At 36.4% G+C, this 21,343-nt stretch overlaps 11 protein-coding genes and 2 non-coding genes across 15 annotated transcripts in view; 6 read left to right on the top strand and 7 right to left on the bottom strand.

Annotated features, from left to right (window-relative positions):
* On the bottom strand, nucleotides 1,339-1,410 carry TRNAW-CCA. Its single transcript has one exon. It is a non-coding gene; the product is annotated as a tRNA-Trp (tRNA).
* Nucleotides 1,545-2,189, bottom strand: LOC109125845 (auxin-responsive protein SAUR21-like). Its single transcript, XM_019228323.1, has one exon. It carries the CDS (start codon nucleotides 1,952-1,954, stop codon nucleotides 1,682-1,684), a length of 273 nt encoding a protein of 90 aa, XP_019083868.1. The 5' UTR covers nucleotides 1,955-2,189; the 3' UTR covers nucleotides 1,545-1,681.
* Nucleotides 3,331-3,890, top strand: LOC109125843 (auxin-responsive protein SAUR21-like). Its single transcript, XM_019228321.1, has one exon. It carries the CDS (start codon nucleotides 3,405-3,407, stop codon nucleotides 3,696-3,698), a length of 294 nt encoding a protein of 97 aa, XP_019083866.1. The 5' UTR covers nucleotides 3,331-3,404; the 3' UTR covers nucleotides 3,699-3,890.
* LOC104706113 (NAC domain-containing protein 30-like) lies at nucleotides 4,046-4,624 on the bottom strand. The gene has a single exon (XM_019228320.1). It carries the CDS (start codon nucleotides 4,616-4,618, stop codon nucleotides 4,145-4,147), a length of 474 nt encoding a protein of 157 aa, XP_019083865.1. The 5' UTR covers nucleotides 4,619-4,624; the 3' UTR covers nucleotides 4,046-4,144.
* LOC109125844 (auxin-responsive protein SAUR20-like) lies at nucleotides 5,237-5,852 on the bottom strand. The gene has a single exon (XM_019228322.1). The coding sequence runs from the start codon at nucleotides 5,684-5,686 to the stop codon at nucleotides 5,411-5,413; it is 276 nt and encodes a 91-aa protein (XP_019083867.1). The 5' UTR covers nucleotides 5,687-5,852; the 3' UTR covers nucleotides 5,237-5,410.
* LOC104706112 (phosphoacetylglucosamine mutase-like) lies at nucleotides 6,461-8,402 on the bottom strand. The gene has a single exon (XM_010422243.2). The coding sequence runs from the start codon at nucleotides 8,330-8,332 to the stop codon at nucleotides 6,659-6,661; it is 1,674 nt and encodes a 557-aa protein (XP_010420545.1). The 5' UTR covers nucleotides 8,333-8,402; the 3' UTR covers nucleotides 6,461-6,658.
* LOC104706110 (auxin-responsive protein SAUR21-like) lies at nucleotides 9,259-10,646 on the top strand. 2 transcript variants are annotated; one of them, XM_010422242.2, is made up of 3 exons: nucleotides 9,259-9,351; nucleotides 9,533-9,688; nucleotides 10,172-10,646. In XM_010422242.2, the coding sequence occupies exon 3, from the start codon at nucleotides 10,181-10,183 to the stop codon at nucleotides 10,457-10,459; it is 279 nt and encodes a 92-aa protein (XP_010420544.1). In that variant the 5' UTR covers nucleotides 9,259-9,351; nucleotides 9,533-9,688; nucleotides 10,172-10,180; the 3' UTR covers nucleotides 10,460-10,646. The 2 variants fall into 2 exon arrangements, with proteins under 2 accessions (XP_010420544.1, XP_010420543.1); XM_010422241.2 differs by having other exon boundaries at nucleotides 10,159-10,646.
* On the bottom strand, nucleotides 11,086-11,739 carry LOC109125840 (auxin-responsive protein SAUR24-like). The gene has a single exon (XM_019228317.1). The coding sequence runs from the start codon at nucleotides 11,623-11,625 to the stop codon at nucleotides 11,353-11,355; it is 273 nt and encodes a 90-aa protein (XP_019083862.1). The 5' UTR covers nucleotides 11,626-11,739; the 3' UTR covers nucleotides 11,086-11,352.
* The window catches only part of LOC104706109 (auxin-responsive protein SAUR24-like), a 22,046-nt gene continuing 12,898 nt past the window's right edge, over nucleotides 12,196-21,343 (top strand). Inside the window, exons 1-2 of one of the 2 annotated variants that reach the window (XM_019228316.1) lie at nucleotides 12,196-12,688; nucleotides 17,491-17,649. In XM_019228316.1, the coding sequence (XP_019083861.1) occupies nucleotides 12,403-12,675 (273 nt within the window). In that variant the 5' untranslated portion in view covers nucleotides 12,196-12,402 and the 3' untranslated portion in view covers nucleotides 12,676-12,688; nucleotides 17,491-17,649. Of the gene's footprint in view, nucleotides 12,689-17,490; nucleotides 17,650-21,343 lie in introns of those variants that run through there. The other variant, XM_019228315.1, reaches the window with a different exon arrangement.
* Nucleotides 12,990-14,026, top strand: LOC104706105 (NAC domain-containing protein 30-like). Its single transcript, XM_019228314.1, has one exon. It carries the CDS (start codon nucleotides 13,390-13,392, stop codon nucleotides 13,870-13,872), a length of 483 nt encoding a protein of 160 aa, XP_019083859.1. The 5' UTR covers nucleotides 12,990-13,389; the 3' UTR covers nucleotides 13,873-14,026.
* Nucleotides 14,564-15,123, bottom strand: LOC104706106 (auxin-responsive protein SAUR21-like). The gene has a single exon (XM_010422238.2). It carries the CDS (start codon nucleotides 15,009-15,011, stop codon nucleotides 14,739-14,741), a length of 273 nt encoding a protein of 90 aa, XP_010420540.1. The 5' UTR covers nucleotides 15,012-15,123; the 3' UTR covers nucleotides 14,564-14,738.
* Nucleotides 16,887-17,613, top strand: LOC109125842 (auxin-responsive protein SAUR20-like). Its single transcript, XM_019228319.1, has one exon. It carries the CDS (start codon nucleotides 17,204-17,206, stop codon nucleotides 17,474-17,476), a length of 273 nt encoding a protein of 90 aa, XP_019083864.1. The 5' UTR covers nucleotides 16,887-17,203; the 3' UTR covers nucleotides 17,477-17,613.
* Nucleotides 17,751-17,822, top strand: TRNAW-CCA. The gene has a single exon. It is a non-coding gene; the product is annotated as a tRNA-Trp (tRNA).

Here is a 21,343-nt window from a genome sequence, read left to right as displayed (position 1 = left end):
AGAACCCTAATAATGGAGAGCAATCGTTTAAAGACTGTGTTTCGGCTATGTCGAAGAAGAAAAAATCGATGTTGTGGTAATAAATCGATGGGCCTGAAATTTTTTGTTTAATCTCTAGGCCCACGGCCTGATTTGTAAATCCGATCGGGTCTTGGTCTCGGGTTCTGATTTGTAAATCCGATCGGGCTTTAATTCGGGTCCGATGAGTCAACGATGAGTCAACACCGACGCAAATCGTCCGGTTTATCGACATTTGATGTGTATGGTGTTCCGCACNAACTCTACTTCAAAAGGATCGAACTACATGGTGCAGGGCATTCTTTAGGGTTGGTTGTTGTTGTGCTGATACTCACAACAACCATACTGAGTCGTATAACAGAACCTTAAAGATTGCAAGGAGGAAGCCATTTGTCCAGATGTTAGAGCTGATAAGGAGGGATGCTATGCAACGGGTTGCCATCAGGTCCACTATTGCTGGAAAAGAAACTGCTAAGTACACGAAAAAGGCAAGAAAAGAGCTATACAACTCACACCCAAAGAACTTTCGATGTGGATTCCTCGCCGTTTTAGATTTGAAAATCTTAGCCGGTAATCCACAATCACAGACTTTTCGCCCTCCATATTTGCTGCTACTGGAGGATCCCGAGCTTAATTCCATCTTCGAAACAGTTAACCCTAAAAACCCTAATCGTCGACTCAAACCTTCAAAAAGATGAACACTAAGAACCCTAATAATGGAGAGCAATCGTTTAAAGACTGTGTTTCGGCTATGTCGAAGAAGAAAAAATCGATGTTGTGGTAATAAATCGATGGGCCTGAAATTTTTTGTTTAATCTCTAGGCCCACGGCCTGATTTGTAAATCCGATCGGGTCTTGGTCTCGGGTTCTGATTTGTAAATCCGATCGGGTTTTAATTCGGGTCCGATGAGTCAACGATGAGTCAACACCGACGCAAATCGTCCGGTTTATCGACATTTGATGTGTATGGTGTTCCGCACATAACTTCTTAAACTTCAGACATGTGGCCATGTATTACATATAGATCATGTAGTTGGATGTCCTTTACTATAGTTCGCATGTGTGGCCATGCATTCTGCGATACTTGAGGTAGCTGACTATCTTTTTCCCTAAAATAAAACCGATGTTGGAAGTCCTATGGTAATTTTTTTTTTTTTGTTAAAAATTAATTATATGGGTTTGAATAAGAGAAGAAAACCGAATCAACCCGGATCTGAATTTCTCGGTTAAGAGTAATAAGAATCCTGAACCAGGGGAAATGCAGCAAAGGCAGCGGCAAAAAAAATAAAAAAGAATTCCGGATGTTAAAGTTCGGGGGATTGAACCCGACGTGAATCGAACACGCAACCTTCTGATCTGGAGTCAGACGCCCTACCATTGCGCCGCGGATCCGGATGACTAATATATCAACTTAATTATATTTAATTAATCATAATCGATTGTACTAAAAATAGTTCTCAATTGGTTTGGTGTTTTGTCTTTCTTTTTCAATGATCGATCCACAATGTTTTGACTTGAATCGTGTCTTTAGCATAAAATTGGCATTCACTCTCTATACTTAAGAACAACTCTTTCAACAAGAAAGAACAAAAATGCTCAGCTCAGATATTTACAATGAATATGTCTATTTCTAAACTAGGAAAAAAAAATGTTATAATCATCATCATTGGAGCCGAGAAGTCACATTGATGAAGGTATCTTCAGGACAAGGAATCGTTAAGCCACCCATCGGATGATCGAATCCAAACTCTTCCTCGGATTTAGTGAGTAGAGCTTGGAACGAAGGCTGGTTTAAATATGAGATTGGCACCAAATATCTCTTCTTCTGGCGCTCTCCTACGTATACTGCAAGAAACCCTTTTGGTGCTGCCGAGGCTTCTGCGGTGGAGCGGCTTAGAATCTTCTTTGCTCCCAACAGACTTCTCACCAAGGCCATCGCTATTTTTTTGTTTGTCTTAAAACTTTGAATTCTCTTTAAAGCTTCTGAAGATGAATGAACAGATTCAAGTTCTTGGATTGCTTGTTGTTGGTTGATGGTAGAAAGAATGAGTTAAGTGCTTATATATAGAAAGATCAACGAAGGAGTTGCAACCTCTCTGAAAAATCATTAAAACTTGTGGTCTTGAAGCGTCGGACACACTAGAACAGAGAACATGGCTCTGTCTTCACCGTTTGGAAAAGATGCATTAATGCAATTTGTCTTGAATGAGATAATTTATAAAGTGTGTGGGACATGCTATTGTCAACAATAATGACCGGCTAGTTTCTCTTCTCCATGTTCTGTGATCATCCTATACTCTAATCTCTGTGGTCTAAATGGTCTTCATAACAACTTCAAAGTGGGGACCTGAAGTTTCTCAACAACAGAACAATAAGTCTCCGTCACTGGTTATGTTGTTCTTTTCTTTTTCGTTATATCCACAAATAGAATCACACATGAAAGAAGATTCTTGTGCAGTAGTCAAAGTTGTTCAATAGAAGGGGCCATGTTGCGGTTCGTGGTAAAGTCAGAGTCTGAGACAAGAAGCCAAAGGCAGGTGCGCTTTTATTAAAGCAGAGCCAAGTGCCTTCTTAAGCCAGTGATCAAGGTATAACTTTCTTCAAATGCACCATTCTTGTGAATATACATGACAACCTGTTATTAAATCTTTAAGAATTTAAAAATCATCTTTCACTTATCGATTCTAGAAAAGCAACCAACCTTTCGTTAGACAAAACAAAATAAAGAACATACATGCAGAGAAGAAAGATGACAAGCAAGGAAAACAGAATTAAAAAAAAAAAACAGACTTCAAACCACCCTGGAACTAACAAACATCCACTTCACAGTTTTTTTCTCCACTTAAATCAGAGAAGAACTTAAACCTTGAAAGAGATCACTTGTTGTTCTTATGTTGAGCCACTTCAGCCCCCACTTCAAAGTCTTAATTAAAATACACCTCAGAGATGAGATAAATATGATCATCACAGAACATGAAGAAAAGACACTTGCTGGCCCTTATTATATTGACAATAGTCTTATCTTATAAAACATTGAGAAAACAGTCCCTTGTGAACTTCATATGGAATTTGTTTTTAGTTTCTTGCTAAAAATTCAATTAATTATCTCATCAAGACCAAATTTCATTAATGCATCTTTTCCTGATGGTAAAGACAGAACCATGTGAGCTCTGTTCTAGTGTCTAGTCTGTCCCACACGCTTCAATACCACAAGTTTCAATGATTTTTCTCAGAGATGTTTCAACTCCTTCATTGATCTTTCTATATATACACACTTAACCCATTGTTCCTATCATCAACCAGCAACAAGCAATATATCAAATAACTTGAGTTTTCTTCATCCATCTTAATAAGCTTCAATAGAATTCGAAACTTTTCATACAAAAATGGCTTTGGTGAGAAGTCTATTGGGTGCAAAGAAGATTCTAAGTCGCTCAACCACAGCTGCTTCCATGAGTAAAAGAGCAGCCTCGGCGGCACCAAAAGGGTTTCTTGCAGTGTACGTAGGAGAGAACCAGAAGAAGAGATATGTGGTGCCAATCTCATACTTGAACCAACCTTTGTTTCAAGCTCTTCTCAGTAAATCCGAAGAAGAGTTTGGGTTCGATCACCCAATGGGCGGTTTAACGATACCATGTCCTGAAGATACCTTCATCTATGTGACTTCTCGGCTCCAATGATGATTATCCAACATTTGTACATCTTCCGAGTTAGAGATAGACTTGTTCCTTGTAAATAGAGGATTTTTTGTTTTCCTTTTTCATTCTGCTCTTTCTTATTGAAAGAGCTATTCTAAAAGTTTGAAATTGGATGCCATATTTTATTCAATAGACACGATCATGGTTCATGTTAAGAACATTTAGATGCGGCAATGTCTTTTCCTCAGCTCAAAACAAAAAAAATGTTATCCCGTTTATGAAAACTCTTCATGAGAACTTTAATGATCTATATGTCATAAATAAACAAGAAAACATATGATATTCTCCTTAAATATAGTTTTTGTTCATAAATAAATAAGACTACTAAGGGAACTTTCAAACTATACATGCATAGAATTGAAGTAAATAAAAATAAGAAGTAGAAGTCATCATCCTCTTCACTAAAATTAACCAAACGACACACAGAATCATGGTCCTTTAAGGTGGCAGAGAACTTGATTTTGGAATGAGCCACCATCAAGGGGATAGTATTCCGTCATGGTCCAACCACTCGAGATGCTCTCACCTTTGACGTAGAAAGTTAGACTCCTCTTCTTCCCAATCACCTCACGCTTATCTTCTGATACGACATATCTCAGCTTCCCAAGGGGTTTCCAACATCCCTCACACGTCTCTCCTCTGACTTTGCGGCTCTTTCCAGTCCGTGTCACGAAGTAGTACCACTGGTTAGGTTCAAAAAAGTCTGTCTCTGTGTGAGTCAACCGCCACGGCTCTTTGGCATATAAATTGGTCTTGTCTTCTAACTCTAACACTGTATTCGATGTTTTGGAAACCTTATTACGCCCGAGACAATAGCGGATGAGTTCTTGCTCCGTAGGATGAAACCTGAACCCAACAAACTCTTGTTGCTCTTTCTCGTTGTATTTTTCAACCATCGACATCTTCTTTTCTTCTTCTGCAAGACAAAGAAACGCAAATAATATATTAGACCAAAAGTTTAAAGATCTATACGAATGGATCTATATGTTATACTTATAACAATAAACAAACGAATGATCTTTACATCAAAACTGAAAAAGCTTATGGGTTTGAGAGATAAGAGATGTAGGAAGAATAAATAAAAAGCGTTAAAGACTTTGAATCTCTTACCTGAAACTTGAATCTAGGCAAATAGAACAAAAGTGGTCTCGTCGTATTTTATAGTACTTTGTATGTTAATTTCAAGAGCCATTAGGAAAACGAAAAAAAGGAAAAAAAACAGTTACTCGCACGTGTAATTAAATCTACTTGGTAAAATAAAAGCTGAGTAAATTTTTTTTTTTTTTTGTCAAAGGCTGAGTAAATTAGATTTAGATAAATACACCGATATCACATTTTTTCTTTTTAAAATACAAGATTATTATTTTATTATTTATTTTTTTGAGAACAAGATTATTATTTCACTTATGTAATAATGAAGACTGGATGATAAATACGGTAAGTAACTGATATTTTGTATAACCATGATTTCTAATTATAACTAAAGGTTCTTCAAGTGTTGTGGTCTTTAGTTTTCAAAGATCGTTTCAAAATGTATTTGATTTGATAGTGTCAGCTCCATAAAAAAATTGGCATCCAATCTCTAAACATTTATAACACAACTCTTTCAAGAAGAAAGAGCAAAAATGCTCAGCTATTTACAATGAATAATCCCTATTTCTAAACTCTAGGAAGAACAAAAAAATGTTGGCTCATCATCTTTGGAGCCGAGAAGTCACATTGATGAAGGTATCTTCCGGACAGGGAATCGTTAAGCCACCCATCGGATGATCGAATCCAAACTCTTCCTCCGATTGACTGAGGAGGGCTTGGAATGAAGGCTTGTTTAAGTATGAAATTGGCACCAAATATCTCTTCTTCTGGCTCTCTCCAACGTACACAGCAAGAAACCCTTTCGGTGCCGCCGAGGTTGCTCTGGTGGAGCGGCTAAAAATCTTCTTTGCACCCAACAGACTTCTCACCAAAGCCATTTTGTTTGTCTGAAATTTTTGAATTCTTTCTAAAGCTTCTGAAAATGAATAAATAATATCAAGTTATTGGATTGGTTGTAGTTGGTTGATGATAGAAAGAATGAGTTAAGTGTGTATATATAGAAAGATCAAAGAAGGACTTGAAAGCTCTCTGAAATATCCTAAGAACGTGTGGTCTTGAAGCGTCGGACAGACTAGAACAGAGAACATGGCTCTGTATTTACCATTTGGAAATGATGCCATTAATGCAACTTGTCTTAATGTATGAGATAATTAATTGAGAGTGGGACAAGAAACTAAAAACAAAGTCCATACGCAATTCACAAGGGACTGTTTTCTCAATGTTTTTTTTAGATAAGACATGCTATAGTCAATAATAATGACCAGCAAGTTTCTCTTCTCCATGTTCTGTGATCATCGTATACTCTAATCTCTGTGGTCTAAATGGTTTCCATAATAACTTAAAAGTTGGGGCCTGAAGTTTCTCAACAACAGAACAACAAGTCTCTGTCACTGGTTAAGTTGTTCTTTTACAATATCGACAAATAGGATCATACATGACAGTTATCCGTAAATGAAGATATCGTGTTAGGTTGGTGGTGAAGTTGCTGTCGCAGACAAATTTTTCGAAAATTAAGACAGGAAGACAAAGGCATGAGCTAGGTAGCCAGAGATTAAGCCATAAGCTTTCTTCAAGTACACCATTGTTATGATCTTACTATAAGTAGCTGCTACTGATTCCTTAACAACTATCTTTCACTTGCACAATTTCAGGAGAAGAAATATTCTGTTCTTAGAGCTTCATTAAAAAGAAGAGAGAGCAGAAGAGCTAGAAGAGAAACAAAGTCATTTGCAAGAAGCAGACAAGAAAGACAGGACATGCCATTACAAAAGATGTGAAAGCTAAGAGATGAAGAAGAAGAAAAAAAAAAAAACCCCTAACAAGCTCTCGCAGAAATTCAGATGGATCTTTTAGCTTGAACCAAGGAAGCTTTTGACGAGCTCAGCCACAGAGTTAGCCAAAGAATCAGCAGCTTCTTGAGTGGATGCTTCTGCATATACTCTCACCACATCTTCTGTACCCGATGGCCTTATAAAAGCTCTGCCACGCGAGTAGTTTTTGATTTCAGAATTGATAGCATCTTGAATCCCCAAGGGTCTCAGAGCCTCAGTTTCTTGGCTTGTGGTCACAACCGCTGTTCTGTCTGGAACTTCGACCTTGATCTGTCTGCTAGGAAGGTCTTTGTATAGCTCATTCCACTTCTGTATTGACCATCCTATGTGTTGCAGAATCACTTCAACCAAGAGCACTCCACTTAGAGCGTCACCAACCGCTTGGTTAATCAGATTACTCACTGCCACTAGTCTAGAAACCGCTTTCTGCTCTTCAGAACCACCCTGACCTTTGGTGGTTAGATCCTTTTGTTTGGTAACCAACCAAGATAGGAAAGATTCCGAGAAGAGTATAGTCCCATGGCCATTAGCTTCAAAGTAGATTCCAATATCAAACTCTGCTGCTTTCTCATGTAAATGCTTTACCCCAGTTTTAGCAAAAACAACATCTAAACCCAACTGCTTTAGGTAATCCGTGGATGCACCATTAGCGTAAGCTGTCTGCACAACACCAAGACGAGACTGCTTCCCTTCTTTACCATCATCAAGAACGTTTAGTTGCTCTTTCATGAAGAGAGCAAACAAAGATAAAATCTTATCACCATCAAGTAGCTCAACCTTTACATCAGAAGTAGAATCTGAAGGAACGTAAAAGTAAACCAATCGATCTGCATCGCCGTCCAAACTCGCACACCTCATCCCCACATCCTTTAACCCAAATCCTAAAGGCAGAACCTTTTCTTTCTGAACAAAATCAGCACCTACACCTTCATTAAGCACACCTCCATCTCTCCCTGTGTTACGAATCTCAAGATCAAGATTACTCAAAGACCCTCTTAGCATCTCAATCTTCTGTCCACCTACACCATTAGCACCATCTACAAGCAATTTGCTAATCTCAAACTTATTGTTTCCATTAATTGGAATAAGATCAACCAAACACCTAAACGAAGTAGAGAGATTCTCAAAGTAATTATTCTCAGTAGCCTTAAGACCTTTATTCTTAGCTCTAACCATCCAATGCAACTGCGGAGTTGTCAAAACCCCAATGTCAACCGAAACAGAACCCAAAACTGAATCAACTCCGATCTCCGCAGCTCGGAGAAGCGATTCACCACTAGGTCTAGAATCCCTTCCCAACCATACCTCTGCAGCTTTATACTCTCCGATCTTAATCTCTTCCTTCTCCACGAATTCTCTAATCAACGAAACGAGTTCTTGAGGAGAGGCTGCGTTAGCGATCTGATCTGCGAAAGGCTCCCATTCCTGAGAAAGCATACCCCCAGATGGATCCGAGACTTTAATGCCATTGTCAGAGACTTTGTTGTGCGAAGCTGTGATCATAAGCCCGATGGTGGATGATCCGAGCTTAAGCGATCGGAGAGCTGAGAGTATCCCAACTCTGTAAACAGTCGATTCAAGCAGTTTTGCATCGCCTCGGAACCCAGCTGTTCCATACGATAGCTTAAGGCCTTGAGGAATCGGAAAAAGCTCAGATGATTTGAGGAGTGAAGCAATTTGGATCTCGTCCATGGCGCTTTTGTGAGAGAAAACAGAGAGTTGAAAGTGAACCAAACAAAACGTAAAGGAAGCTTTTTTATTTTATTTTTGACATAAAAGGAAGCATTTTTATTTAATTGTTTCCTTTAGTGTCTCTCTCCAGCCAAGTCAGATCTCTTTCTTTTGCCCTTTTCTCGGTCTTCTTCGCTTATTAACTTCTTCCTCTTTCGCTCTTGAACGTCCGATGAACAGTTTGGTTCTCTGGCCAGATCTCAAGTTTCAAACGACAGCTTTCAGTTTGCTCTTCTCAGTTTTACCAATATATCTGTCTGTTAGATGAAATATTTTGGTCAAATTGAGTAGTGCAATGGGAAAGTTGCCGATTGCAATTATTAGGGTTTCGTTTAGTTGAAAGCTGAGGAACAGTTTACAAGTAGATTATAGAATTTAGGAAAGTTTGGTTTTTTTTTTCTTCTTGCGTGCTTGTTTGTTTGGTTGCTTGTCTTGAGGATTAGAGAAGCTAAACTTGGTTTCCGCTTAGAAGCTCTATTAAAATTGTGGAATTGAGAAAGATTACCTCTTTGTTAGTGTATGTGAACCTTCAATATCTCAGCTTTTTAGTTTGACTATATTGGAACTTTGAGAACATGTTCTTTGATTAGTTAGAAGCTTAGATCTTTTATAATTAGCTGCAATCCGAGGAACAATGTTACATTGCTCTAGTGGGAATGTGGGAGAGCTTTCTATGTACAAGATGTTGACTAACAAGAATAAATTATAGAGTGAGATGTGTGTTTTGGAGACGAGAGGTGAGAGCTGCAAAGGTTTCTTTACTGCATGGGATTGTGTTAGTCTACTCATTGGGTGATCAAATTCAAACCCAGATTCATCATCTGCCTTTCTTAGCAGATATTTTGAAACGATGCTTGGCTCAAGAACGATATCGGTATCTCTTATTATGGCTTTCAGGTTGCAAACCGTTTCTCTTGCTGGAAGAATTGCATTGATTGCAGCACACGATGAACTATGAAAGCCATTGAATCGTTTGATGGGTATGTGTTTATCTTTTCCATTATTTATTTATTCTGTATATAAAAATGATTACAGAGAGAAAGATCTTGCTGTTTCCTGAAGAAGATATGAGAAGTTTCTCATGTTGTTTAAGGGTTCGGGGACTTCTTTTTGTAGATTTATACCACTTTAAGATAAGTAATAACTAACCTGTCTTTTCAGGCTCAGAGAAGCGTAGCTAATATGTACTGAGACATGGTTTGTCAAGTCTTTCCCCACATTTCAACCTCATAAGGAAGGCCCCATCTGATGGTACTGGTTCGATGAAGTTGCTGAAGTTCTTGCAGAGATATCCACATGGATGTGACAGCCTGACAGGTTAGTCTCATTAACATTTCAATCAAATTTAAGTTTCCATCCCATGAGATTATGTCCTTTGAACACATTCATGTTCTCTTGGTAGGCAACTTATGGTCCCGCCACATAATTAAGAAATCAGACCTGCTAATGTATTATTATAGACAAGAGAAGATTGCAATATCTCTTCTTATCTCTTTATTAGTTATAAGACACTGAGAAAACAAACCCTTGTGAAGTGCATCATATAATGTTCATTGTCATCTATCTCTCTATCTATCTATCTGGAAAACAAAACCATGTGAAACACTGTTCTTGTATGTCCCACGCTTGTAGACCACAGTTTCATTGGTTGTAGGGTGGTTTTAACTCCTTCATGGCTTCATTGATCTATTTATACATCCCGAAACACAACCAACTCTTCACATCACCAAGTTATAAACCCTTTCAAGGCTTGATTCTGAGCATTCAACTTGTTATCGTTTCTTCAGTTTACATTTTCAGAGATTAGAAATGGCTTTGATGAGAGGTTTCTTGGGTGCAAAGAAGATTCTGAGCCGCTCTGTTACAGCTACAACACCAAAAGGGTTTCTTGCAGTGTATGTTGGCGAGGACCAGGTCCAGAAAAAGAGATATATGGTGCCAGTCTCATATTTAAACCAGCCTTCATTTCAAGCTCTTCTCATTAAATCCGAGGAAGTGTTTGGGTTCGATCATCCGATGGGTGGCTTAACGATCCCTTGTCCTGAAGATGCCTTCATCTCTGTAACTTCTGCGCTACAGGGAAGATAGATAGATCTAACATTTTTTAGCTCGCGTTAGTGATATAATTTATTCAGTGTATAAAGGTCAACCTTTTTCCTCAAAGAAAAGAGTTGTGTAAAAAAGGTTACAATACACAAATGTGAATGTCAATTTTTTTGTGTCTGAGAAACAATGGTGTTAATGCAAATTGCAGAAAGTTTTCTACGAAAAGCTTTATCTTGCTGTTGTATATATAATGCATAAATGTTCTTATTAGTTGACAATTTCTCGAGTATTTGCTTATACCTTCATTAAGTTTCTCTTCTTCTGCTGCCTTAACTCAATCATAAGATTGAAAATTTCAGTGATCTCACTACAGAAAACGCCAAATCTAGCTTGAGATTGTAATATAAATCACCTTCGGACAAAATAATTATGAACAGAACAGAGAAATCTCAGGTGCATTTTCAAACACCTGCAAGAAGGATCCTTGTGGCACCACCAAGGCAGCCAATAATCTTCTTTGCATAATTCTGAAGATTATATTGTTCAAGTTTTAGCGGTTTACTTTTCTTGCTTTGCACTGCATGATCAGTTTAATTTAATATCGTCTCCTTCTTTGTATGATAAATTTTTCAATGGATAAAGTGGTTAAAATAAGCCATGGATCCGGATTATATATAACCTCACTTGGTTTTATTTAAAAAGAGTTATATAATAAATTTATAATACAAGAGTTCTTCATTTGGCATTGTCCTTTTTTCAATAATTGATCCAAAACGTGTTAACATGAATTGTGGTTGTGTCTTTAGCATCAAAGCTGCACCCACTTCAAAAAAAATTAGAAACAACTCTTTCAAGAAGAAAGAGAAAAAAAAAAGAACTAATCCTCTATTTACAAGGAACAACTCTAACTCCAAGAACACTATGTTGGATCATCATCATTGGAGCCGAGAAGTCACGTTAATGAAGGTATCTTCAGGACAAGGGATCGTTAAGCCACCCATCGGATGATCGAAACCAAACTCTTCTTCAGATTTACTGAGCAGAGCTCGAAATGATGGTTGGTTTAAATATGAGACTGGCACCAAATATCTCTTCTTCTGGCTTTCTCCAACGTACACTGCAAGAAACCCTTTTGGTGCCGCGGAGGCTGCTCCGGTGGAGCGGCTTAGAATCTTCTTTGCACCCAGTAGACTCCTCACCAAAGCCATTTCTGTTTCTTTTTTCTGAAACTTTAAATTCTTTTTATAGCTTCTGAAGATGAATGAAAAAATTCAAGTTATTGGATTGCTTGTTGTTAGTTGATGATGGATAGAATGGGGTTATGTGTATATATATAGAAAGATCAATGAAGGAGTTAAAAACCTCTCTGCAAAATCCTTGAAACTTGTGGTATTGAAGCGTGTGGGACAGACTAGAACAGATAACATGGCTCTGTCTATCCCACTGGAAGTCTTGATGGTATAAGACGTTATGTTCTGTTGTTGAACAACATCAGGTTCCCACTTCAATTTATTATAAAATCCACCATCTAGACCACAGAGATTAGAGAACGGGATCGTCACAGAACATGGAGAATAGAAACTTGGTGGATGTTATTGACAATTGCATGTCTTATCTAAAAAAAATATTGACCAAACAAACCCTTATGGATTGCATATGTAGTTTGTTTCTAGTTTATTGTCCCACACACGGTTAATTATCTCATCAAGACAAATTTCATTTATGCATCTTTTCCAAATGGTAGAGACAGAACCATGTGAACTCTTGGTCTAGTTTGTCCCCCACGCTTCAAGTTCACAAGTTTCAAAGATTTTTTCAGGGAAGTTTCAACTCAACCATTAATCTCTCTATATATACATACATAGCCCATTCTTATTATCATCAACAAACAACAAGCAATATACCAAACAACTTGAATCATTTTTTACAGCTTTCAGATTTAGCTTCAAAAAGAATTCAAAATTTTCATACAAAGAAATAATTTCATGGCTTTCGTGAGAAGTCTACTGGGTGCAAAGAAGATTCTAGGCCGCTCCACCGCAGCAGCCTCGGTAGCACCAAAAGGGTTTCTTGCAGTGTACGTAGGAGAGAGCCAGAAGAAGAGATATTTGGTGCCAATTTCATACTTGAACCAGCCTACATTTCAAGCGCTCCTCGGTAAATCGGAGGAAGAGTTTGGATTTGATCATCCGATGGGTGGCTTAACGATTCCTTGTCCTGAAGATACCTTCATCAATGTGACTTCTCGGCTCCAATGATGATGATCCTACATTTAGTTCATTCGAATTAGAAAAATAGACTAATTAATTTATTGTATATAGTTTTTTACTCTTTCTTCTTGAAAGAGTTGTGTAAATGTTTAGAGATTGGATGCCAATTTTTTATGGAGCTTACACTATCATACCAAATTTCAAGACATTTTGAAACAATCTTTGAAAACTAAAGACTACAACGTTCAAAGAACCTTTAATTATAGTTAAAAATCATGGTAAGAATTAGACAAATTTAAAAGTTACCATATTTATCATTCGATCTTCATTATTAGATAAGTAAAATAATAATATTGTATTTTTTTTTTTTAAATGTGATATTTGTTGGTGTACTTATCTAAATCTAATTTTTACCCGCTTTATTATACCAAGTAGATTGAATTTCACGTGCGACGTACATGTATGTTTCCTTTTTTTTTCGTTTTCCTAATAGGCCAATAGCCATAGAAATCAATATATAAAATACGACGACACCACTTTTGTTCTATTTTGCCTAGCTTCAAGTTTCAGGTAAGAGCTTCAAAGTCTTTAACGCGTTTTTATTTATTCTTCATACATCTCTTATATATCTCTGACACCCATAAGCTTTTTCAGTTTTGTTCTAAAGATCATTCGTTTGTTTTATTGTTATAACATATGGATCTTTAAACCTTTTGGTCTAATATATTTGCGTTTCTTAGTCTCGCAGAAGAAGAAAAGAATATGTCGATGGTTGAAAAATACAACGAGAATGAGCAACAAGAGGAGTTTGTTGGGTTTAGGTTTCATCCTACGGAGCAAGAACTCATCCGCTATTGTCTCGGGCGTAATAAGGTTGCCAAAACATGGAATAAAGTATTAGAGTTACAAGACAAGACCGATTTATATGCCAAAGAGCCGTGGCGGTTGACTCACACAGAGACAGACTTTTTCGAACCTAATGAGTGGTACTACCTCGTGACACTGGCTCAGGTCTCTGGAAGCCGCAAAGTCAAAGGAGAGACATGTGAGGGGCGTTGGAAAGCCCTTGGGAAGCTGAGTGATGTTCTATCGAAAGATAAGCGTGAGGTGATTGGGAAGAAGAGGATTCTCAGTTTCTACGTCAAAGGTGAGAGCAACTCGAGTGGTTGGATCATGACGGAATACTATCCCCTTGATGGTGGCTCATTCCAAAATCAAGTTCTCTCCCACCTTAAAGGGCCATGATTATGTGTGTGGTTTGGTTAATTTTAGTGAAGAGGATGATGACTTCTACTTCTTATTTTATTTTACTTCTATGCATGTCTAGTTTAAAAGTTCCCTAGTAGTCTTATTTATTTATCAACAAAAATTATATTTAAGGAGAATATCATATTTTCTTGTTTATTCATGACATAGAGATAGATCATTTAAGTTCTTCTTATATGAGCTTTCAGTTTCTTATAAACGGAATAACACATGGTCTCATCTAATGTATCTGAATAAAGCAAAGGGTGGAAGAGAGAAACAGAGCAAATCTCAAGAAACAGAACAAATAATGAGACAGCATGTCATATTGTTTATACAAAAGATGTGAGAGCCTAGACTTTATACTAATTTCTTTATGATGATTCTGGTTGAACTGAAAAAATACCTAAATAAAGAATATTTCTGGTTGATTAAAAGTAAAACGAAAGTTAGAATAGTAATGCAATCATACACTAAAATTGAAGTAGAAGCCGTTTACTTTTGAGTTTTGAGTATCTCTTTTTCTTTTGGTCAACTTTGAGTATCTCTTTTCTTGCACTGTTCAGTTTAGCTAAAAATCATTGCTTTCCTTGTTAGATGGAATAGTATTTCAATGGATAAGAAATTGATTAAACTAAGCTAATGGATAAGATTATTCATACTCTCACTTGGTAATCGATCCAGAATGTAATTAACATGAACCATGATCGTGTCTATTGAATAAAAAATGGCATCCATTTCAAAAAAGTTAGAACAACTCTTTCAAGAAGAAAGAGAAAAAAGAAAGAATAAAAATCCTCTATTTCTATTTACAATAGTTTCAATAGTCTATCTCTAACTCGGAAGAACCAAATGTTGGAAAATCATCATTGGAGCCGAGAAGTCACATTGATGAAGGTATCTTCGGGACAAGGGATCGTTAAGCCACCCATCGGATGATCGAACCCAAACTCTTCTTCCGATTTACTGAGAAGAGCTTGAAATGAAGGTTGATGCAAGTATGAGATTGGCACCAAATATCTCTTCTTCTGGCTCTCTCCTACGTACACCACAAGAAACCCTTTAGGGGCCTCCGAGGCTACTCTGGTTGAGCGACTTAGAATCTTCTTTGCACCCAATAGACTTCTCACCAAAGCCATTTCTATTTCTTTTGTCTGAAAATTTTGAATTCTCTTTAAAGCTTCTGAATATGTATGAAAAGATTCAAGTTATTGGATTGCTTGTTGGTGGTTGATGATGGAAACAATGGGGTTATGCGTGTATATATACAAAAAATGAATGAACGAGTTGAAACATCTCTGAGATAATCATTGAAACTTGTGGTATTGAAGCGTGTGGGACAGACTAGACACTAGAACAGAGTTCACATGGTTCTGTCTTTACCAATTGGAAAGGATGCATTAATGAAATTTGGTCTTGATGAGATAATTAATTGAATTTGTAGCAAGGAACTGAAAACAAATTCCATATGCAATTCACAAGGGACTGTTTTCTCAATGTTTTATAAGATAAGGCATGCTATTGTCAATAATAAGGCCCAGCGTGTCTTTTCTTCATGTTCTGTGAATTGTGATGATCATATTCTCTCATCTCAGAGGTGTATTTTAATAAGACTTTCAAGTGGGGACCTGAAGTGGCTCAACAACAGAACAACAAGTGATCTCTTTCAAGGGTTAAGTTATTCTTTTCTGCATTTATAATATAGACATGGAGAAAATTAAAACATTGTGAAGTGCTGAAAACATGTTTGTTATATAGCTTTCCTTGCTTGTCATCTTTCATATTTAGAAGACATAATCATGAGAAACTCTGTTTGTGTATGTCCCATACATCCAGTGGTTTGAAGTCCATTAATCTATTTATACATCCCAGAGATAGAACTAACTCTTCAAATCACCAAGTTACAAAGCAACCCGAAGCTTGAATCTGAGCATCAATTTTTTTTTCTCAAAAGCTTAAGACACAAGAACTGGTTTTGTTCAGAGGTGCAAAGATGATTATCGGATTTTCTGTAGAGGCTACAAGCAAAAGGACAGTTTCAGCACCAAAGGGGTTTCTTGCGGTGTACGTTAACGAAGACCAGGTCGGAAAACAACAAATATTTGGAAAAAGGAAAAGCTAACATTAGTTAGCACGAGTTACGGATAGAATACTCAATATTAGCTTTTCTTTCGAAAAAGAGTTTTTCAAGACGTTACAAAACTCAAAATTATGTCATGCTTTTTGTAAGAAACAATGGCGCCAATAATATACTTCATCTTGATGTATACATATAAGGTGTATCTTTATCACCGAGAGGATTTGCTTAACTTCATGAGGATTCTTGATCTTCATCTTAAGGCTAATGTCACAGTGATTTCCTCACCAATTTTAAAATCTTAGGTACTTAAGACAAGCTAGGTATGGAAGATCTCATTACTGAAATTCTGTTGTGTGTGTGCATGAGTGTTCTTTATTCTGTTTTCGCTAACGAAAGATTGGTTACTCTTCTGGAATCGATAAGTGAGAGATAATTTTTTTTAAGTCTTGAAAATTTAATAACAGGTTGTCATGTATGATATTCACAATAATGGTTCATTTCAAGAAAGTTATACCTTGATCTCTGGCTTAAGAAGGAAGTTTGGCTCTGCTTTAATCAAAGCTCATACCTTTGACTTCTTGTCTCAGACTCTAGCTTTACCACGAACCGAAACATGGCCCCTCTGTTGAACAACTTTGACCACTGCACACGAATCTTGTTTTACTAACTTTCATGTGTGATTCTATTTGTGGATAAAATAAAATAAAAAAGAAAAGAACAACTTAACCAGTGACGGAGACTTATTGTTCTGTTGTTGAGAGACTTCAGGTCCCCACTTTGAAGTTGTTATGAAAACCATTTAGACCACAGAGATTAGAGAATAGGATGATCACAGAACATGGAGAAGAGAAACTTGCTGGTCATTATTATTGACTTTAGCATGTCTTATCTATAAAAAAAAACATTGAGAAAACAGTCCCTTGTGAATTGCATATGGAGTTTGTTTTTAGTTTCTTGTCCCACACTCAATTAATTATCTCATTCAAGACAGAATTGCATTAATGCATCTTTTCCAAATGGTGAAGACAGAGCCATGTTCTCTCTTCTAGTGTGTCCGACGCTTCAAGACCACAAGTTTGAATGATTTTTCAGAGAGGTTGCAACTCCTTCGTTGATCTTTCTATATATACACACTTAACTCATTCTTTCTATCATCAACCAACAACAAGCAAATCCAATAACTTGAATCTTTTCATACATCTTCAGAAGCTTTAAAAAGATTTCAAACTTTGCAGACCAAAATAAATAGAAATGGCTTTGGTGAGAAGTTTGTTGGGAGCAAAGAGGATTCTAAGCCGCTCCACCACAGCAGCCTCGGCCGCACCAAAAGGGTTTCTTGCAGTGTACGTAGGAGAGAGCCAGAAGAAGAGATATTTGGTGCCAATCTCATATTTAAACCAGCCTTCATTCCAAGCTCTTCTCACTAAATCCGAGGAAGAGTTTGGATTTGATCATCCGATGGGTGGCTTAACGATTCCTTGCCCTGAAGATACCTTCATCAATGTGACTTCTCGGCTCCAGTGATGATGATCCTACATTTTTTTTGTTCTTCCTAGTTTAGAAATAGGCTTATTCATTGTAGATAACTGAGCATGTTTGCTCTTTCTTCTTGAAAGAGTTGTTCTAAAGGTTTAGAGAGTGAATGCCATTTTTATGCGAAAGACAAGATTCATGTCAATACATTTTGGATCGATCAATCAATCATTAAAAATGAAAGACCAAACACCAATTGAAGAACTAACTATTTATAGTATAATTGATTACGATTAATATAATTAATTTGAGGTATTAATCATCCGGATCTGTGGCGCAATGATAGCGCGTCTGACTCCAGATCAGAAGGTTGTGTGTTCGATTCACGACGGGTTCAATCGCTCGAACATTTAATCCGGATTTATTTTTAATTCATCTAGTGTCTATTTCCTTTCTCTGGTTCGGTATCTCTTACCAGAAAGTTTTGGTTTAAAATTTTAAGTCTAAAGAGGGTATTGGTTTAGGATTTAGAAAGAATTTTAATGACTTTTATGTTTTTTAAAATCTTGCTGATTTTTAAAATCATAGAAAATTAGAAAATAAAAAGGAAGGATTCTAAGAAATTAGTTAGAAAGTTTTTTTAAATCATGCTGATTTGTTTTTCCTAATCTTATAAAATCTTTCACAATCTTTCTATTTGATGAAAGAGTTTTCATTACTTTTGTTATGAAAAAATCATATAAAATCCTAAAACAATAATACAAAATTTGAATTCATTAACAATCCAAGATTCTTTTGTTTTATTTGAATAACATAAAACTTTTAATGACTTTATAAAACACTTAATCCAATAACACTATATTCATCAAGATTTTAAATAACTTTTTACAAATCCACAACCAATAACACCAAATTTTAAAAGAGTTTTAAAAAGTCTTAATTGAATAACAACATATTTTACATCTATATTAACATTTTTGAAGTACATTTTGTGTTATGCTCTTTTAGTTTTGTTTATTTAAAAAGTTATTTACAACATTAACCCCTAAAAAATTTCCAAAACTAACATTACTCCAGATTTTGTTTCCTAAATATTTTACATATCATTCCAACTAAAAAAATAATAGCAATCAATATGGAAATAAAAACTATCATATATTTAACTACACATTCTGTTGTGTTTTGAAGATGTTTTATATCTGAATCCTTCGCAAACAAAGAAAACAAAAATTTGATTCCCAATTTGTTTTCCAAAACATGTAAGCTTTGATTATTAACGTAAGAAAAACTTCGACTGACATTTATTTAAATATTATAATTTACATATATAAACTTAATAAATTTTTTAATTATTACGTATATGTAAAATTAAAAAAGTCTAAAATACTATATAATGTGGTTATATAGTAGATGAGTTATAAAGAGAATATGTTGGAATTAATAAAATAATATTAAATTTGTGTTAATACAGGTTAAATCCTCATTTAATTATTATCAACACTACTAATATTAGAATATTTAACATAAAATCAAGTTGATTTAACTAAGATTGTGTAAAATAATTAAATCATTAGGAAAAATATGACTTGATCATCGCGTATAAATAACTGATTATGTATTTAGATCCCTTACTTTTTTGTTATAATAATTAAAAATCAAAATAGAATATCAAACCGAATATAAATTACTGAAGTGTATTGTGGGTTTAAAAATATGAAGTGTATTGCGGGTTAAAAAAATAATATATATATTTAGTCGCGTAACAACCAAAATATTTAGTTATGCTCTATTTACAAAACATCTAATATTTAACAAATAGATACAACATAAAATAAAAATTATATGCCTGCAGTACACCGCAGTTTAAAATCTAATAACCTTTAAATCAGAAATTTTTTTTCTAAATCCTAAACCAATACATTGAATAACAACATATTTTACATAACTGTCATTCAAATTCTTTCTAAATCCTAAACCAATACCTCTAAAATAGTTCATACAAAACCATAGGGTCTTGAAGAAAATATTAGGGTTTGAAGATGGATCCGCCATGGATTCAGAGGAAGAGAAAACGGGAGAGATTCACGGAACATCACAATCTTGCTCGCTGATACAAGGTATTGTTGAGCAAGCTGCCATAGATGAACAAGAGAAGAACAGGGGAGAAATCCAGCAGAGAGCAACACAAGATGAAGAAGAAGATGAGTACAGATCTCAAGCCGACCCGATTCCACTCGATCTAATCTTGGAGATACTGTCAAAACTTCCTGCGAAATCGATTGTGAGGTTTCTCTGCGTATCAATGCTCTGGTCTTCCTACACTACACTCTCAAGTTTCATCGCGAGTCGGCCACGGCGTCTTGTGCTCACCTTCTTCAAAAAGAAAAGGAGATTCGTTTTCTCTTTGCCTCAACACGAGAATACTGACGGGTCTTATTCTCCGGTCTACAGTTATGAGATGCAAAACGCAAACCCTTGGACACGGGACTGTTATTATCCATCAGCATCCGTCCAGGGCTTTATTCTCCTCAAAAGAAACGTGATTTGGAACCCAACCACGGGACAGGTTTTACACTTGCCAGATCCCACAAGAAAACCCAAGATAACGGGGCACTCTTTTTTAGGATACGATCCCTTGGAGGGTAAATACAGAGTTCTGTCGTAAATTCCCAACAGCCTGAGATTCTTACATTGGGAGCTCAAAAATCATGGAGATTCAGACCCAAAGGTTCCCCTATACATTTTTGTCATGGATGTTCTGGTTGCATTGATGGAGTTATCTATTATAGAGCCTTAGTTATTGGTGGTGAATGCTGTATAATGAGCTTTCATGTCGGATCTGAAAAGTTCAATCCTATAAGATATCCAGAGGGTTATTCATCTTCAGGTTCTCATATGATAGTACCTTATGGGGAGGGAAGATTAGCCTTAGTTGATACTACATATTTTTCCCCTCCTAATTTATCTGTTAGGCTATGGGTTTTGGAAGATGCAGATGGACACGAATGGACGTATACAAGCTTTACCTTACCTCCTACGAGAGGACGGAGGAGTAGTAATGGCCTAAATTTAAAGGGTGTTAGCGATGCTGGTGAGCTTGTTTTTACACCAAGCGTTTTGACTGACTCGGTTTATGTTTTATATTTCGATCCAAGGAGAAACACTATTAGAGAATCCTCCTTTGAAGGAATTTTTGGTGATGAATTCGGATGCCGTTATGGTGGTGACTACAACAGTAAGTACAGCAATACTTTCAACTTGGATGTGTTCCCAAATCAAATGGAGAACTTCGTGTCTTTGTAGTAAAGTAGCGCCCTTCATCGCTCAAATTCTCTCTTTAATGCTTTTTTGCACTTTCTTTGTTTTCCCTTTCAACGACACTTCAAATCTATGAAAGTTCTCTATGTCTTTGATTTTTCTAGTGAAATTTATTAAGTTGAATTCATCCCAACATGTTTTTTTTTTTTTTGGTTTTGCTATCACAACATGTTATATAACCATGCGGATGCTACAGACCACTATCGCATATATAAGTCCTTAATGTCCGAGACTGGTACGGTCTGTTTCTAGCATTTGTCAAGTGCGCCACTTTTCCTTCTTCATATTGAAGATCAGGACTAACGCAACCAGAGAATCACAACCAAGAACCATACGTATATACAGCCAACGATCATAAGCAAACCCTGATCATGACGTCTCGTTTAGCTGATGGTTGCTCTTCTTTTTGGATACACATTTCATTTATCACGTTAGCATCTGGAGAAATAACCACGTAAAACACTCTTCTTATGCGTCTCACTCTTACATACCAAGATTCGAAAGATTCCAAAGAGGTTTTTAAATTCACTCAGGGATGCCAAAAGGGTTTCTTGCAGCTTACGACACCATTAAAACAACGATTGAATCCCCCCCCCCCCC

The sequence above is a fragment of the Camelina sativa genome, chromosome 8 (assembly GCF_000633955.1).
Source record: "Camelina sativa cultivar DH55 chromosome 8, Cs, whole genome shotgun sequence".
Classification (NCBI taxonomy): Eukaryota; Viridiplantae; Streptophyta; class Magnoliopsida; order Brassicales; family Brassicaceae; genus Camelina; species Camelina sativa.
Note: the sequence above shows the minus strand (reverse complement) of the source record. Positions and strands in the feature narration are given on the sequence as shown.